Source organism: Dendrobates tinctorius, unplaced genomic scaffold (assembly GCF_039654945.1).
Source record: "Dendrobates tinctorius isolate UK_male_01 unplaced genomic scaffold, ASM3965494v1 ptg000030l, whole genome shotgun sequence".
Lineage (NCBI taxonomy): Eukaryota > Metazoa > Chordata > Amphibia > Anura > Dendrobatidae > Dendrobates > Dendrobates tinctorius.
In genome coordinates, this window is record NW_027361698.1 from 11,897,843 (window position 1) to 11,915,155 (window position 17,313).

Here is a 17,313-nt window from a genome sequence, read left to right on the forward strand (position 1 = left end):
TGCAGTGTCCTTCCTCAGCCATCCCCTTCAATCTGATCACTTACAATGGAGCTGAAATTGAAGAACTAAACAGAGAACCAACACAACATGTGCAAATGTACAGATAATTCAAAATACGAGCTATTATTAATGTGTCTATTATTGTGACTGATGACGGTCTCCTGCCAGACTGCATGTCCACTTCATGTTATACAAGTACATGGACATTCAGTAATATGACAGGTCTTCTCTAATATTGCTGCTTTGTAAATGTCTTATTATCCTGGAGATCATATTCAGGCAAACAGAGTCTTTAGTCTTCCTCTGCCAGACTTGGACTTTGTTAATCAAGCTTTCTTTCATTATTAGCTCTTGCATGCCTCTAACTATCTAACCTGATATGAGTATGAACCCACAAAGCCAATTACTGTTAATGTACGTATAACCGAGCCCTGGACTGATTCCTTGCATCATTTCAGCCTCAAAAGTCTTATAGGTCTGCAATAACTCAAGAAAGTTGTATATCTTTGTACCGTCTTACCCAGTAGATAGAAAAATATTTAGAATTGAGAGTCCTGAGTGGTTGATACCTTTTAATGGCTAACTGAAAAGATGGTAACAAATTGCAAGCTTTCGAGATTACTCAGGTCTCTTCATTAGCATTCAGTGCTGTGGTTTAGAACCATAGCATTTTTTTCAGTGTAGTATTGTTACCCAAGCAATGCTGACAGTGTGGCAGTGTGTCACTTGTTAAAAAAAAATACCGTAATTAAACACCTTGTAAAAATCCCAAAGCTCCCTTGATTCTGCTGCTCTTTTCAGTTTTGCACTGCATCATTTTATTACAGAGATATTCACAGTTTTTTAATTTTGTAGTGCAGCATGTGAAATCTCTGCTTACAGTCCAACTTGACTTTTCTTCAGAGCCTTCTCTGTGGAAGTGTGCTTTATCCCCTCCCTCCCAGATGCTGCCAGTCGCAGCTTAGAAGTGTCTGAGATTGCCGTTTCAGCTGCTGAGCTGTGATTGAAAGCATCTGTGAGGAAGGGTTGAAAGTGCACGTCCTCAGACAAAGCACTGAAGAAAGTCCCAGTTCTGCAAGCAGATATTTCACATATTGTGCTTCAAAAGCAGGTCCCCTTTTGAGTTGTTTTTTGTTTTGTTGTCATATTCTTTATTTTTAGTAACAGATCTAATTGTCACTTTTGGACATTGAAGCAAGGGAAGGTATACAATGTGACCCTTTATCAGTGCCCCTTATATTGGTTACAGGAACAATACAACCAAGAACCACATGGTCCCTTTAATAGTGACACATTACAATGACAGTTATTGTACCCCTACAAAAGTGATAGCAACAGTGCCCTTTATCTGGTACAGCCACAAAGTCAAAACACCTTTTTCCTATCACCATCACCCATGACAGCACCAATGAGAGAGGGGATCCGCCCTTTAGCAACAGGGAACTTTTAAGATAAAAAGGGTGACTCTTCTCTCTGCATCAGTGGTTTCCTGTCCTTGATGGGCGGAGCCTTTACCTGCATGGCAGCAGCATCACAAGGAAGAGGAACAAGTTCCCAGACCTGGGCCGGTTGGTGGCGGCAGGGCATGGTCTCTGCTTTGGCCGGCACCAGAGGTACTGAAAGCGTCCGGCGCATGGTTATCAGGCAGCCCTGCGTCCTGGTGTGGTCTCAGAGCGCGGCCGGGAACAGGAAGATGCACTCTGATGACGCGGCCGTGACCTTTCGCCCGAGAAACACTTCCGGGGTGGGTATTGGAAGCTGCAGGAGACGCCGGCCAGCAGATCCCCTACAGACAAGACATAGTTCTTATGGATGGATCGCCGGCCAGGCAGGGGCACTGGTGCAGAATTGGAGGCACAGCAGCCCTCTCCACAGCGGCAGCAGCAGCAGAGTCCGCAGCCACAGCAGCAGCATTGGGAACCAGAGCAGCCGCAGCGACCCCGACGCCAGCCTTACTAGGATGGGAATTCCGGAAGCTCCAGCGGGGCAAGCAGGTCCGAGGATTCCAGTACAAGTCGGCACAGCTCTATCAGGATAGAAGATTCCGTGGTCCCTAAGGGAGACCTTTCGGACGACGTTCTGCCTCGTGTTCCGGTACCCTTTAACTTCTCTGAGTGGTGAGTAAGCTACGAAAATGCCATTTTAATAATGCCAATCTCGCTCTCTCACTCTCATTCTCTGTCTGGCTTTCTGGTAGTAGCCCCCTAGAAAGAGTGCTGGGAAGTCGAAGCACAGAGCCTGCGCTCTATGCGGGCAGGATCTGGATAGCGCATGGCTCAAAAAATTATGTCAGCCGTGTATCAATGACAAGGTGGCCAATGAGACCCCTGACTTCTCTTCCACCTTGAGAACTCTCATCAGAGCCGAGGTGGAGAACTCATTAAACTCCCGGTCCCTTTCAGGGGAAACATCAAGAAGGGATAGGGGCGAAGTATCTCCCTCATCGTCAGTGTCGTCTGACGAGGGAGTTCTGCGGGATAATTCGGAATCCTCCTCATCAGAAAGCGACTCGGGTGCGGGTTATTGCTTTCCCTGGGGGAGGTGGACAATTTAGTTAAGGCAGTAAGGTCCACAATGGGACTGGTCGACCAGAAGCCTAAAAAGTCTATCCAAGATGTCATGTATGGCACCTTGGACAAGAAAAAACGTAGAGTTTTACCTATGAATAAAAAATTGCTTAATCTCATCAGTAAAGAATGGGAGAAGCTGAATAGGAAAGGCCCCCTGCCATCATCCTTTAAAAGGAAGTACCCGTTTGAGGATGAGACCACCTCGTCCTGGAGTAAAGCTCCCAGTTTGGATGTTGCCATATCCAAGGCCTCAAAAAATTCATCCATTCCCTTTGAGGAATCAGGATTATTAAAAGACTCTCGATACGAAGGTTGATACCTTTCTTAAGGCAACATGGGAGTCATCAGCAGGGGTATTGAGACCAGCCATCGCAGCAACTTACACAGCGAGGTCCCTCATGGTCTGGCTGAGCATGTTGGAGGACTAGCTATGCGACAATTCGTCCAGTGACCCCATTAGGACGATGCTTCCGGTAATCAAAGGAGCGGCGGCCTTCTTGGCAGATACATCGGCTGACTCATCCAGACTGGCTGCAAGATTTGCTGCATTTTCTAATGCAGGCCGGAGAGCAGTTTGGTTGAAAAGCTGTCCAGGGGAAATTCAAGCAAAAGGGAAACTATGCCCTCTCCCGTGTGAAGGACAATATTTATTCTGCTCGACTTTGGATGACATCTTGGAAAAAGTGGCCGATAAGAAAAAGGGATTCCCGAAACCTCCCTTCTCGTCCTTCAGGCAGTCCTTTCGGGGGAAAAGATACAACCGAAGGAGAACATCCACAGAACGGAGGAGACGGGACTATGGGCCAAAAAAGACCAAGGGCTTCCTGTTTGGTACTTCTTCCCAAATTGGTCGGAGGTCCTCCAAATGACTCTCTTCCCCAGATGGGGGGAAGGCTCTCCCTCTTCCTTCCAGCCTGGGAGAAAATAACATCCAGTCCTTGGATTCTCAACCAGGTGGGGGCAGGGTTGAAACTGGAGTTTGGGAGATATCCCCCAAACAGGTTCATCATTTCGGCCCCACGAGCGTCTGTCTGGGAACAGATGGCACTGGAGTCAGAGGTTCTGTGCCTCTTGAGGAAAAACGTTATGCAGGATGTACCAGCGGGAGAAGAAGGAAAAGTCTTCTACTCTCCCCTGTTTCTAATAAAGAAGCTGGATGGCACATACAGGATGATTTTCAACTTAAAGGGCCTGAACAGGTTCTTGAAGATTCAGAAATTCAAGATGGAATCAATAAAATCGGCAATTCAACTGCCCTTTCCAGATTGCTATATGGCCATCCTAGACCTGAAGGATGCGTATTACCACGAGCCAATACATGCAGCGTTCAGAAAAAATCTCAGGGTGGCGGTACCAGTGGGAGGCACCATAATGCACCTCCAGTACAAGGCCCTTCCCTTTGGTCTGGCAGTGGTCCTTTGAGTTTTCACAAAGCTAATAGCAGAGGTGTTACGGCCCACCTCAGAGAAAGAAACAGACTAGTCATCCCGTACCTGGACGACTTCCTAATAGTAGGCTGTTTCTTCACTCATTGCCACAATCAAGTAAAAGACGTAAAGGACATAGCCACCATCTTAGAAAGCTTAGGGTAGTGTTTGAACCTGGAAAAGTCAAGGTTGCGCCCACAAAAGACAAATCTTTTTAGGACTCTTACTCGTCTCTTGCCAGCAGGAATGTCGTCTGCCAGAGCAAAAGAAGGAAAAATTGATCAGTCTTCTCTCCAGATCAATACAAAATCCAGTGATGTCCCTCAGAACTGCTGTGTCCCTCCTGGGCTCCCTGACCTCCTGTATCCCAGCAGTGAAGTGGGCCCAAATCCACTCAAGAGAGTTGCAGGGGTTCGTCCTGGAAAGCCAACATTGCAGGGGTATCTGGAAGGTACACTGACGCGACCTCACGTTATACATTCACTCCTCTGGTGGCTGGCCATAAGGTCCCTTCGGGAGGAGGTCCCATGGTTTCTTCACGTCACCAGGGTAACCACAGACGCCAGTCCCCTGGGGGTTGGGAGCACATCTGGACGATCATCTGGTTCATGGAACATGGTTAGCAGTAGAAAGGGAAGCCTCCTCAAATATGTTGGAGGTTCTGGTAGAAAATGTGTTGTAGAGTCTCCTACCATTCCTGCGAGGCCATGATGTGAATTTTCAGCCTCGCGGAAAGGAACATTTTGTCACTGCCTGCACTTCATATCAGTGGAAAGGACAATGTAACATAAGATTTTTTGAGCCGCAGGCCACTTCTGCAGGGCGAATGGTCCCTCAAAATGACAATATTCAAACGTTTGAACATGTGGGGGAAACCGGAAATCGACATTTTTGCCACTCGACAGAACAGCAAAGTGAAGAATTTCTGCTCCCTGAATCCGAAAGAAAATCCCCAGGTGGTGGACGCCTTCCAAATCAAATGGGGCTTCACCCTGGCCTATGCCTTTCCCCCAATCTGTCCAATACCAGCAGTCCTCAGGAAGATCAGGCAGGACGGTGCAAGGGTAATACTCATAGCCCCCTTTTGGCCCAAGAGGCCCTGGTTCTTTTGGCTGAGGAGCATGTCAGTCATGGACCCATAGGTCCTTTCAGAGATCCTGTACCTTCTAGCTACATCCTCTGGTGACTGGGCTGCACTTAACAGCCTGGAACCTGAGAGGTCAGTGCTAGAGGGTAGGGGGTTCTCTAATGACCTGATCTCTACTTTACTTGCTAGTAGGAAGCTGGTCACTACAAATATTTACGGTAGGACCTGGAAAAAATTCTTATCGTCTACAGGGTGTTCTCCGGAAGGAAAGGTACCCCTAGAAGAAATCCTTGAGTTCCTTCAGAAGGGGAAAGAACAAGGCCTGGTGGTTAGTACCTTGAAAGTTCAGGTATCAGCCTTAGGGGCTCTATATAATTACAACCTAGCGGGTAATCGGTGAGTGGTCAGATTTATTAATGCCTGTGCTAGATCCAAACCAGTCCCGGAGACCAGGGTCCCTCCATGGGACTTGAACCTGGTCTTAAATGCTTTAACTGATCCTCCTTTGAACCTTGAGCTGAAATGTTCATGAAACTAGTTACACTAAAGACTATACTCTTAGTAGCCCTTATATCAGCGCGGAGAATAAGCAAAATACATGCCCTATCAGCAGATGCTCCCGTTACCGTGGTAATGGATGATAGGGTAGTTTTAAAACCTGATCCTGCCTGTTTGCCTAAAGTAGTATCTAGTTTCCATAGGTCGCAGGAGATATCTCTACCTTTCTTCGGTCCTAACCCAAAGAATGATAGGGAAAATAGATTCCACACTCTAGATGTCAGGAGGTGCCGCCTTCACTATTTACGGACAACAAAACCTTGGAGGAAGGATAGGGCTTTGTTTATTACCTTTCAGGGTTCTATGAGGGGGATGGAAGCCTCGAAGGATACCCTATCCATGTGGATAAGGGAAGCTATTGGGCTGGCTTATGTAGGCATGGGAAGACCTGTCCCTAACGACCTGAGGGCTCACTCTACAAGAGCGATGGCAACTTCTTGGGCTAAGAGAGCAGACATATCCATTGAACAGATCTGTAAGGCAGCTACGTGGTCGTTACCTTCCACCTTTTATAGCCACTATAGACTGGATCTTTCTGCCTCTTCTGATCTCACGTTTGAGAAAAGGGTTCTACAGGTTGTGGTCCCTCCCTGATAGAGTAGTTATCTGTAATTCTCTCGTTGGTGCTGTCATGGGTGATAGGAAAACACGTATAATATTTACCGGTAATGTGTTTTTACAGAACTCATGACAGCACCCTTAGATTCCCTCTCGTTACTAAGACTTTACCTTTTGGTTGGTGGGTTATTGTATATAGTTTTCCACTTGAAGTGGGGTTAAGGATAATTGATATAGTCAGTATAGTTTGAATACATGTCTGTACATGTGTGTACACTAACTCAGAGGTCCTCTCATGCTCAGTAATCCACTGATGTGGAGAGAGGAGCCGCCCTTTTTATCTTAAAAGTTCCCTGTCCTTGAAGGGCGGATCCCCTCTCTCGTTGATGCTGTTATGGGTTCCGTAAAAACATATTACCTGTAAGTAATATACATGTTTCCATGCTATTTTCTGGCAGTCAGTTACTGTAAGCACTTATTTAAAGAAGCACTCCCACCTATATTTTCTTTATTACATGTGTAATATGTGCATGCAATAAAACCTAAGACAGAAACAAAATGAACATACACCCTGCTGCAAGTAAATAAGTTAAAGCAATAGGTCATATAAATAATGTAGGGTGCTACCTAAACAGTTTTTGATAAAAAAAGACAAAACTAAAACCCATCCCAGTAGCATCAATGTGTACCCTAATCAGGATGGTCATAACCTTTTGTATTGAAACCTTACCATGTGTCATATTGATGTCAATGTGAATAAGGGCGAAGCAGGACCAGGTCCCAAATATGGACACTCAGCAAATGGGAAGCTATATAAACGTAATGTCTTGCTCAAAGAAAGGGAGGGCACACCCTTACCTGCACCAAGTACAGCCACAAAGTCAAAGCACCTTTTCCAGCAGGCATGGACTGTAAGCACTTGAAGCACTCGCACCTATATTTGTGTATTAAATGTGTGTGTATGTGCATGCAGTGTAGTGTGAGTGTATTAATGTACTCCCCTACCGCTTTTCTCTCCGGTGTCCAGCGCTTCTCAGTGATGTCAGTGCTATCCATACTAGCTGGCTCACTTTTTGCTTTATGCGTATGCCGGAATCCTGTGTTACAATGAATGCGTATGGGGCCTCGTCCTGACGCTCCATAGGCTTGCATTGTAAAAGTCACTTCTGGGTCACGCAGAGCGCAGTGTGACTTGGAAAGTCTGCGGAGCGGTGACCTCACGGACCAGAGCATAACGGCGCTGGACACTAGAGAGAGCAGTGGTAAATACATATATTAACACACTCACACTATACTACATGCAGATATACACTTCTTTAATACAAAATAAACAGGTAGGAGTGCTTCTTTAACAGTCGCTCGCAGGAAACGCTCTGTGGGGGGACTGAATTGTCACAAATCAGTTTCATTTTTGTCCTATTTATGTCTCTAGAAGAGAGATTCAGAAGGTATGGATGTCATATTGTATGTCCTGTTCTAGCAGACTACGACCATGTTAGTATTACATGGACCACTGGTCATCTGAATGGCGACCATGTAGTACTATATTTTTGTGCCTTGTGAGCTAAGGCTTTCCCCAGCGAAATCAGCCGTTCATTAAGGCTGGCTGCGGCAGCCACATTCTGAAAATCCCCTTTAAGAACAATAGCAATTGATATTAGATTGTAGTGTGTAAAGTGACTACACATTGGCTAATGCATGTAAAATGATGCATTTTGACGACCTGGAGTTGAAGTCCTATGGAAAAGGAAAGGATGTGATAACCGATTTATTTCTGTGTTTTTAAGACATAACAAAGACATGTATGGAAAAAGCGAGCTTTGATTTGTACAGTAGGTCACCTTTGCAAGAAACGAAATATACAGAGTTACCATGAAATATACAGAGTTACCATTAGTGAAACAAGGAATCAGATGGGATGAAGGGCTCCGTTTACTTGCCATCGGAGATCTGGTATCACCCCTGCAGACAGTATACTGAATGAGATGTATGTGATGACAAGTCAGAAAATCTATCCGAAATGTCGAGCAGGTAAAGAGGTCATTTGTCTGCCTCTGTTACAGCAGATAAAGGAGCAAATAAATACAACATTTGCTTAGCAACTATCTCTCGCAGCAGATCCTCTATGAAGTGCGGCATGTTTCTTATAATTAGACTGGTGATGGGGGATCCATTCTTTTTACTGAGAGGCCAGCCCTTGTGTTATCTGGCTGCAGCCACCGCCGGATGAGCGGGTGACTGGTGACAAAGATTCACGTGAGCGAGAGCTTCTCCTTCAATCCTTCATGTGATGCCCAGCGTGGAAACAAGATAAGGTAGCAGAGGTTTTCAGTGATACCATATAAACACCTCTCAGTATTGTTATTTCACTGACTCTTTTTGTGATGTTATTGCTGTTTTTAATCGTGTACCTGTAGCCTGTGTTTCAGCTCGGGAGAGGCTCATGCAATATATCACCCAAACCTTGGCACATTTTCAGCTATCTCGAATTTTTTAATCTAATGCAAATCTAAGAACTTTGCTATTATACATTTTCTAAAAAGGTGTCCGTCATTTTATACCCAGTAATCAGTAATAAGCGCTGCTGCATGTAACCTGTGTCCCCAACTCACTGTCTGTGCAATGTGACACCCATACGTTTCATGTGTCAGTATGTGACGTGTCCACAGTGGGGACCCCCTTTGTGGGGCCTGTACATTGATCGGGGGCATTTATGGGTCTGACTGCTGCTGCAGGGTTTCATGTGACGACACTCAGATCAGTGGGCATCGGAGGGATGTGTAATGGGAAAGCCCTTTACATGAATATGAAGGCTTGATAAAAAAAAAACCCAGGGAAGGAATGGAAAGGCTAATTGATCATATAGTGTAAGTTAGAGATGGATCAAATTTTCATTGGTTTCAAACAATGATTTTGTTGTCATAGATTTATTATTAATTTTTTAATCCAAAGGATGTGCGTCTATGGTGAAATGTTACAAATTGAGCTGCAAGTCTCAGCAATGTACATTAGATGAGTTGTCTGCACCCTTTATTTGATCCATTATTGGGCATTTTAGTAGTTTTCCTTCCCACTACATCTGGTGCAGATACCCACTTATACAGATGTGTGGTCTTTTTTCCGGCATTCCTGTCTCTCTATGCAATGACCGGGACAAGGTAGCTTTTGTTCTCTAATTACTGGTTACATGGTGACTCCTAGAGAGAACTGTTGGAATAGCAGCACATTAAGCTGTAAGATAGTGTTTGTGATTGTTAAAACATTGCAAATTAATGATGTAAAAATGTAATTTCTAGCATTCATACTTATCAGAAAGTAGTAGACAAAATCTTTTACCATTCCAGAGGCTTCAGCCGAGAAAAATTCTCAATTAATGAGAACCAAGTTCAGTTTAATTTCAATAAAACGCATAAAGCTCAGATATGGGGTATTTCTGAATGGATGATATGCCCTGGAAATTACCATTTTTGGTGTACACTGTACATATTTACTTGATTTAGTAAAATGTTTGCATTGATGTAACCAGACTGTGCCTTTGTTTTTTTTTAGACCCCTCTCTATCTTGTAAACCATGGGGAAACTGGACCAATCCGCTGTAACCGGTGTAAAGCTTATATGTGCCCATTCATGCTGTTCATTGAAGGGGGAAGACGATTCCAATGTGGATTTTGCAATTGCGTCAATGAAGGTAAATCTCATATTTCCAATCATGTTTCAATTTGTGGTGGAGCAACAACATCTATACTCTGTATAGTTGTATGGATGACATCAAATGCTACCTATACCAGAGCTGAGTAATACACAAAAATAACCGGATGGTCCTTACCATTTAAATGGTTTTATGTTATTTTACAGCAATGATTCTTGAGGATGAAGCTTTTTTATCTCCTTTACTTTGCTGTCACTGTTTCAGCACTCTTTACAGGGTCTGTCATCTTAAACTCTCCCTCGTTATTGGAAGGTTCCCTTTGCAATCGAATTGCAATCAGCCAAATAATTGCATGCAACAATTTTCTTTTTATTAAAATATAAACAGGCTACTTGTAAAATCAGGCAAGTTGCAGCTCCTGTCTGTTAATCCTCCTCCGCCCCCTCAGACTTTCTTCATTAACTTTGGGATTATAAATAGGCTTGTAGGAATTTCTGTACATATTCATTAATCGATGCCTTTAGTGAGTACGTCTTTCATTTCTTTTCGAAAGACAGTCAGTGTAAAACATGTTTTCTAATAATGATATAAGCCCAGGGCTATTTTGTGCCTGTTCATACAAAGCTCATTCTTTTCCTCTATTCGCTCCGTGGATTTGGCCTCACTATTGGTCAAAAAATGGAACATTGAATAATAGTAATGTAACTGTACAATATAGAATGGAAACATTGCATCTGGGAATATGCTGAAAAGGTGTCTAAAACGTGATGCTCACATTACCTTCATTGTGAAATAACAAGCATCATGACAATCTTATAGCAAGAAGGGCCGGATTCTGCAGTAAGCAGCGTTGTATGACTAGTGCATTTCACAGTATGTCATTACTGGGGACATGTCTGACTAAAACAACCCCCTTCTCAATCTGTTCTCCCTACTTCCAAAATTTGGTCAATGGGGCCTTGCTGTTGGTAGGTACATGACATAAGTTCACTTTTTTTTTAAATTTTCCTTCTCTACATTTTAATTGTTGCAGTTTTTATTGTAACCAGGCCACCCACCGTCTTTCATAGCTTTGTTTCCTTTCTGCTGACCTGAATCTAAGAACCCATTTGAAAATAGTTTGAAAACCCTTTAAGGTCAAGATTACACTTGCAGTTTTTTCTTTCAATGAAAAGCAGACTAATATGTTTCCATTTTTTTTAATCCATTCCTTTGTTTAGCTCGAAAAACTGCATGTTCGATTCCAACTTAAAAGGGTTGATCATCCCTTTAATTTTCATAACATTTTCATAATATGGTATAAAAAAAATATAAAAAAAACATGCTAACCTACTGAGCCATTGCTGCTCCCCCGTACTGTTGCTGGTGTCTCTCGCCAGCCTCCCTGTATCTTCAGCAAAGCTGCTATGAGGTTTAGGGGCTGAGCATATTTCCCCACCAAAACTGGACACATCAGGGGTGGAGAATCTGTTTTCTGCCAGAGGCCATTTGGATATTTAGACCATCACTTGGGGGCCACACAGAATTATCAACTTGAAATTTATCCACCTATATTTGGTTAAACGTTTAATTAACTCATCCATAATGTGAAGGCTGGAGCTGCTTCTCTTTGGTGTGACTGTGGGCGGTATTGATGATGTTGTTATTTGCAACTGCTTTTCCAGATTTGTGTCTATCTAGAGGGCAGTCAACTGAGATTCATTTTGAAAAGCACTCGCAGCAGGAAGTTTTGTACACAGGCACACACGTGCAATCACTGCTCACATTACATTTATAGACGCAAGAAGTAGGATGGGTCTGTCGTATGCATCACTTAGGGTATACTGAGACTGCTCTATATACATCACATACAGTTGTGGCCAAAAGTATTGACACCCCTGCAATTCTGTCAGATAATACTCAGTTTCTTCCTGAAAATGATTGCAAACACAAATTCTTTGGTATTATTATCTTCATTTAATTTGTCTTAAATAAAAAAACACAAAAAGAATTGTCCTAAAGCCAAATTGGATATACTTCCACACCAAACATAAAAAAGAGGGTGGACAAAAGTATTGGCACTGTTCGAAAAATCATGTGATGCTCCTCTAATTTGTGTAATTAACAGCACCTGTAACTTACCTGTGGCACCTAACAGGTGTTGGCAATAACTAAATCACACTTGCAGCCAGTTGACATGGATTAAAGTTGACTCAACCTCTGTCCTGTGTCCTTGTGTGTACCACATTGAGCATGGAGAAAAGAAAGAAGACCAAAGAACTGTCTGAGGACTTGAGAAACCAAATTGTGAGGAAGCATGAGCAATCTCAAGGCTACAAGTCCATCTCCAAAGACCTGAATGTTCCTGTGTCTACGGTGCTCAGTGTCATCAAGAAGTTTAAAGCCCATGGCACTGTGGCTAAACTCCCTAGATGTGGACGGAAAAGAAAAATTGACAAGAGATTTCAACGCAAGATTGTGCGGATGTTGGATAAAGAACCTCGACTAACATCCAAACAAGTACAAGCTGCCCTGCTGTCCGAGGGTACAACAGTGTCAACCCCTACTATCCGTCGGCTTCTGAATGAAAAGGGACTGTATGGTAGGAGACCCAGGAAGACCCCACTTCTTACCCCGAGACATAAAAAAAACATGCTGGAGTTTTCCAAAACTTACCTGAAAAAGCCTAAAACGTTTTGGAAGAATGTTCTCTGGTCAGATGAGACAAAAGTAGAGCTTTTTGGGCAAAGGCATCAACATAGAGTTAACAGGAGAAAAAAAGAGGCATTCAAAGAAAAAAACACGGTCCCTACAGTCAAACATGGCGGAGGTTTCCTGATGTTTTGGGGTTGCTTTGCTGCCTCTGGCACTGGACTGCTTGACCGTGTGCATGGCTTTATGAAGTCTGAAGACTACCAACAAATTTTGCAGCATAATGTAGGGCCCAGTGTGAGAAAGCTGGGTCTCCCTCAGAGGTCATTGGTCTTCCAGCAGGACAATAACCCAAAACACACTTCAAAAAGCACTAGAAAATGGTTTGAGAGAAAGCACTGGAGACTTCTAAGGTGGCCAGCAATGAGTCCAGACCTGAATCCCATAGAACACCTGTGGAGAGATCTAAAAATGGCAGTTTGGAGAAGGCACCCTTCTAATATCCGGGACCTGGAGCAGTTTGCCAAAGAAGAATGGTCTAAAATTCCAGCAGAGCATTGTAAGAAACTCATTGATGGTTACCGGAAGCGGTTGGTCGCAGTTATTTTGGCTAAAGGTTGTGCAACCAAGTATTAGGCTGAGGGTGCCAATACTTTTGTCTGGCCCATTTTTGGAGTTTTGGGTGAAATGATCAATGTTTTGCTTTTTGCTTCATTCTCTTTTGTGTTTTTTCATTTAAGACAATTTAAATGAAGATAACAATACCAAAGAATTTGTGTTTGCAATCATTTTCAGGAAGAAACTGAGTATTATCTGACAGAATTGCAGGGGTGTCAATACTTTTGGCCACAACTGTAGGAGACATTGGGGCTGCAGCATATGCATCACATAGGATACCTTGGAGCATATAGATCACAGGAGGGGGCGGTGGCACGTACATCACAGGAGGGGTCGCTGGCACGTACATCACAGGAGGGGCCGGTAGCACGTACATCACAGGAGGGGCCGGTAGCACGTACATCACAGGAGGGGCCGGTAGCACGTACATCACAGGAGGGGCCGGTAGCACGTACATCACAGGAGGGGCCGGTAGCACGTACATCACAGGAGGGGCCGGTGGCGCGTACATCACAGGAGGGGCCGGTGGCGCGTACATCACAGGAGGGGCCGGTGGCGCGTACATCACAGGAGGGGCCAGTGGCACATACATCATTGGAGGGGCCGGTGGTGCGTACATCACAGGAGGGGCTGGTGGCGCGTACATCACAGGAGGGGCCGGTGGCACATACATCATTGGAGGGGCCGGTGGTGCGTACATCACAGGAGGGGCTGGTGACGTGTACATCACACGAGGGACCGGTGGCGCGTGCATCACAGGAGGGTGCGCTGGCACATACATCACAGGAGGGTGCGCTGGCACATACATCACAGGAGGGTGCGCTGGCACGTACATCACAGGAGGGGCCGGTAGCACGTACATCACAGGAGGGGCCGGTGGCGCGTACATCACAGGAGGGGCCGGTGGCGCGTACATCACAGGAGGGGCCGGTGGCGCGTACATCACAGGAGGGGCCGGTGGCGCGTACATCACCGGAGGGGCCGGTGGCGCGTACATCACCGGAGGGGCCGGTGGCGCGTACATCACCGGAGGGGCCGGTGGCGCGTACATCACCGGAGGGGCCGGTGGCGCGTACATCACAGGAGGGGCCGGTGGCGCGTACATCACCGGAGGGGCCGGTGGCGCGTACATCACAGGAGGGGCCGGTGGCGCGTACATCACAGGAGGGGCCGGTGGCGCGTACATCACCGGAGGGGCCGGTGGCGCGTACATCACCGGAGGGGCCGGTGGCGCGTACATCACCGGAGGGGCCGGTGGCGCGTACATCACAGGAGGGGCCGGTGGCGCGTACATCACAGGAGGGGCCGGTGGCGCGTACATCACAGGAGGGGCCGGTGGCGCGTACATCACAGGAGGGGCCGGTGGCGCGTACATCACAGGAGGGGCCGGTGGCGCGTACATCACAGGAGGGGCCGGTGGCGCGTACATCACAGGAGGGGCCGGTGGCGCGTACATCACAGGAGGGGCCGGTGGCGCGTACATCACAGGAGGGGCCGGTGGCGCGTACATCACCGGAGGGGCCGGTGGCGCGTACATCACAGGAGGGGCCGGTGGCGCGTACATCACCGGAGGGGCCGGTGGCGCGTACATCACAGGAGGGGCCGGTGACGCGTACATCACAGGAGGGGCCGGTGGCGCGTACATCACAGGAGGGGCCGGTGGCGCGTACATCACCGGAGGGGCCGGTGGCGCGTACATCACAGGAGGGGCCGGTGGCGCGTACATCACAGGAGGGGCTGGTGACGTGTACATCACACGAGGGACCGGGAGCTTATATACATCGCAGGGTGGGCTGGGGCTTCGGCTGCTGTTGTCATCAGTGGGACTGATGCATGCAGACTCCACCCACAAAGTATGTCCTGACTCAGGATGCAATCCTTTATTTCATGCTCCGCTTTGTTAAGTAATTAATTCTTCGTGTCCGTGCATGCAGTGTCAGTCGCCATTAAAGTGCCAACGGCCATCCCCAGCACTGCAGACCCCGGGAATCAGTCTAGAGGCTAGAGAAAACTATATTTGTGGCCTGTGGGCCCGGAGAGGAAATCAAAATAACACTAGTATGTAACAACAATATCTATACAAGGGAGTCCAGTTTCACATTGTTCTGTTCGTGTGATGTAACTGAGAATAGTAATATTGATGGTATGACAATGTCATCAGGAGTCCATTAATAACCGTCAGTATGTCCACGTTACCAGTCAGATTTCATGGAGCCGTCCGATAAGTGAGTGATGGACCCTGCATGTGACCAAGATCTATAAAAAATGTAACCTAAACATTTGGGGCGTGAAATCTGATTATTACTAAAAGTGTGAAACGCAATCAGCTTTCGTAAGGCTAAATTCCCCATAGAGGACAGGTTCTCCAATATTATTGTGACTATAAGGATTAAAAACTTTTCCAATGAGAGTAAAAATTGAGAATCGTATTTCAAGATGACTATTCTATGAACATTCTGAATAATATGATTGATTTTCTGGAGATGTTCTTGTAGTGCAAGAATGCAGAATTTCTGAGGGTCTGAAAGTGGAAAGTGAGGGGGCCCTTGGTGTGCAGATAAATGCGCACTTACATACAGAGGAGATTACCGCTACTCTTATAAAAGAAAACATTTATGGAGCAGATCAGTGTAAAGCTGTGGGATGGCTGCTCTGTAAAGCGTTTCTCACCACTTACGTCCAGATAACACTTTTACAGTCACAAGGAGTGGGGGGAACTGGAAACGTGGAATCAAATAGTTGTTTTAATAAGCTCCATGTGCCTATGGATTTCATGGCTTCAACATCTATTAATCTTCCAGTGACAGGCTTGTTTTCACTGAAGATACCATGCCATATTTGTCCAAGAATGACTCTATGTGACTCATAAGCAAGTGTTTCTGTGAGTTTGGATGAGTCCCAAGTTTTCGTTTTGTCAGAACAAGTCCTGCTAGACATTAGAATTAACTTGGATATCCTCATCCGCATCGTCCTGGTACAGTCCTTTCCTAAAACAGTCATCTTCTCCACTTTGAAAGTTGAGCCCTGAGACCCAGATGCTGAAAGTTTCCTTGTTCTCCTTGGCAGGACGTGGGCTTTTTAAATTAAGAAAACTAAATCGGCCATCTCTGCTTATTATTGCAAGTGCACGAACAGTATTCTTGGCAGAACAATGATCAGCGGGTGACATGCTGGCGTCTGGTATATGTGTGCGTTACTGTGTTTCACGTTGATAAATGCAAAATCTCCTTTTTGATGTGGATTTTCCTCATATTCAATGAGTTGTTGGCTTTCAGACATGCGATTTTCAATATCACATAACTGTCCTGGAGATCCATAGCTGCTGCACATTATATCACATGCTTGGTGCACATTAATGGAATTGCAGCCAAATGGGCACGTGCTTATGATAGACACATGGAGCCGAAATGGCAATATACGGGGCTGTAAAGCTGCTTATAACAGTATCCCAGGACTCGGGGTGTACAGAGATATTCAACCCTACAAGCTATTTTACTAGGGGAAAACAACAACACCAATCATACGTGGGCCGATGGAGCATGTTGGTTCTCTTGGAATTCCTATGGTTCTGTAGAAAAGGGAGGGTAATATGGCTATATGAATGCACTAAGATGCGCTGCACATTCGCACACTAATAGAAGGAAATAGGGCTGCATTTCCCATTCCCTTTTATTTAAGAGAGCCTGAAGAAATGTTAATGCTTCTCTTACTTATTATATAGGCAGCAACTCCTGGTCAGTAGTAAAAAATGGAAAAATTAACAAGTAAACCAACCTAGAAAAAAAAACCCTTTAAAATTTTTCTTTATTTCAATACTAGTTAAGATACAACCCAATTAGACAATATGAATAAACATCTAAATATGACTAAAAATGTATATAAGGTAATCAAATCGCTTTAGGTCTCTAAATGGAATCCTAGTTTTACCCCTACCTGTCAGTGGAGGATGGCACCTAAAGGATGACGAAATGGTGCCTCCGCTTACTAGAAATTAGTCCCGAATTTTCGATTTTCAAGTTGAGCGTGTTTTAGGATCACTACATTTGGATTTCTTTGAGATATTGCTCGTTTTCATGAAGTGTACATACAGTTGTGCTCAAAAGTTTACATACCCCGGCAGCAATTTTTGCTTTCTTGGCCTTTTTTCAGAGAATATGAATGATAACACCAAAACTTTTTCTCCACTCATGGTTAGTGGTTGGGTGAAGCCATTTA

At 45.2% G+C, this 17,313-nt stretch overlaps 1 protein-coding gene across 5 annotated transcripts in view; it reads left to right on the top strand.

Annotated features, from left to right (window-relative positions):
- SEC24D (SEC24 homolog D, COPII coat complex component) overlaps nt 1-17,313 on the top strand; it is a 177,895-nt gene that overhangs the window by 70,913 nt on the left and 89,669 nt on the right. For all 5 annotated transcript variants that reach the window (XM_073571857.1, XM_073571858.1, XM_073571856.1 and 2 more), the window contains exon 9: nt 9,750-9,888. In XM_073571857.1, the coding sequence (XP_073427958.1) occupies nt 9,750-9,888 (139 nt within the window). The remainder of the gene's footprint in view (nt 1-9,749; nt 9,889-17,313) is intronic.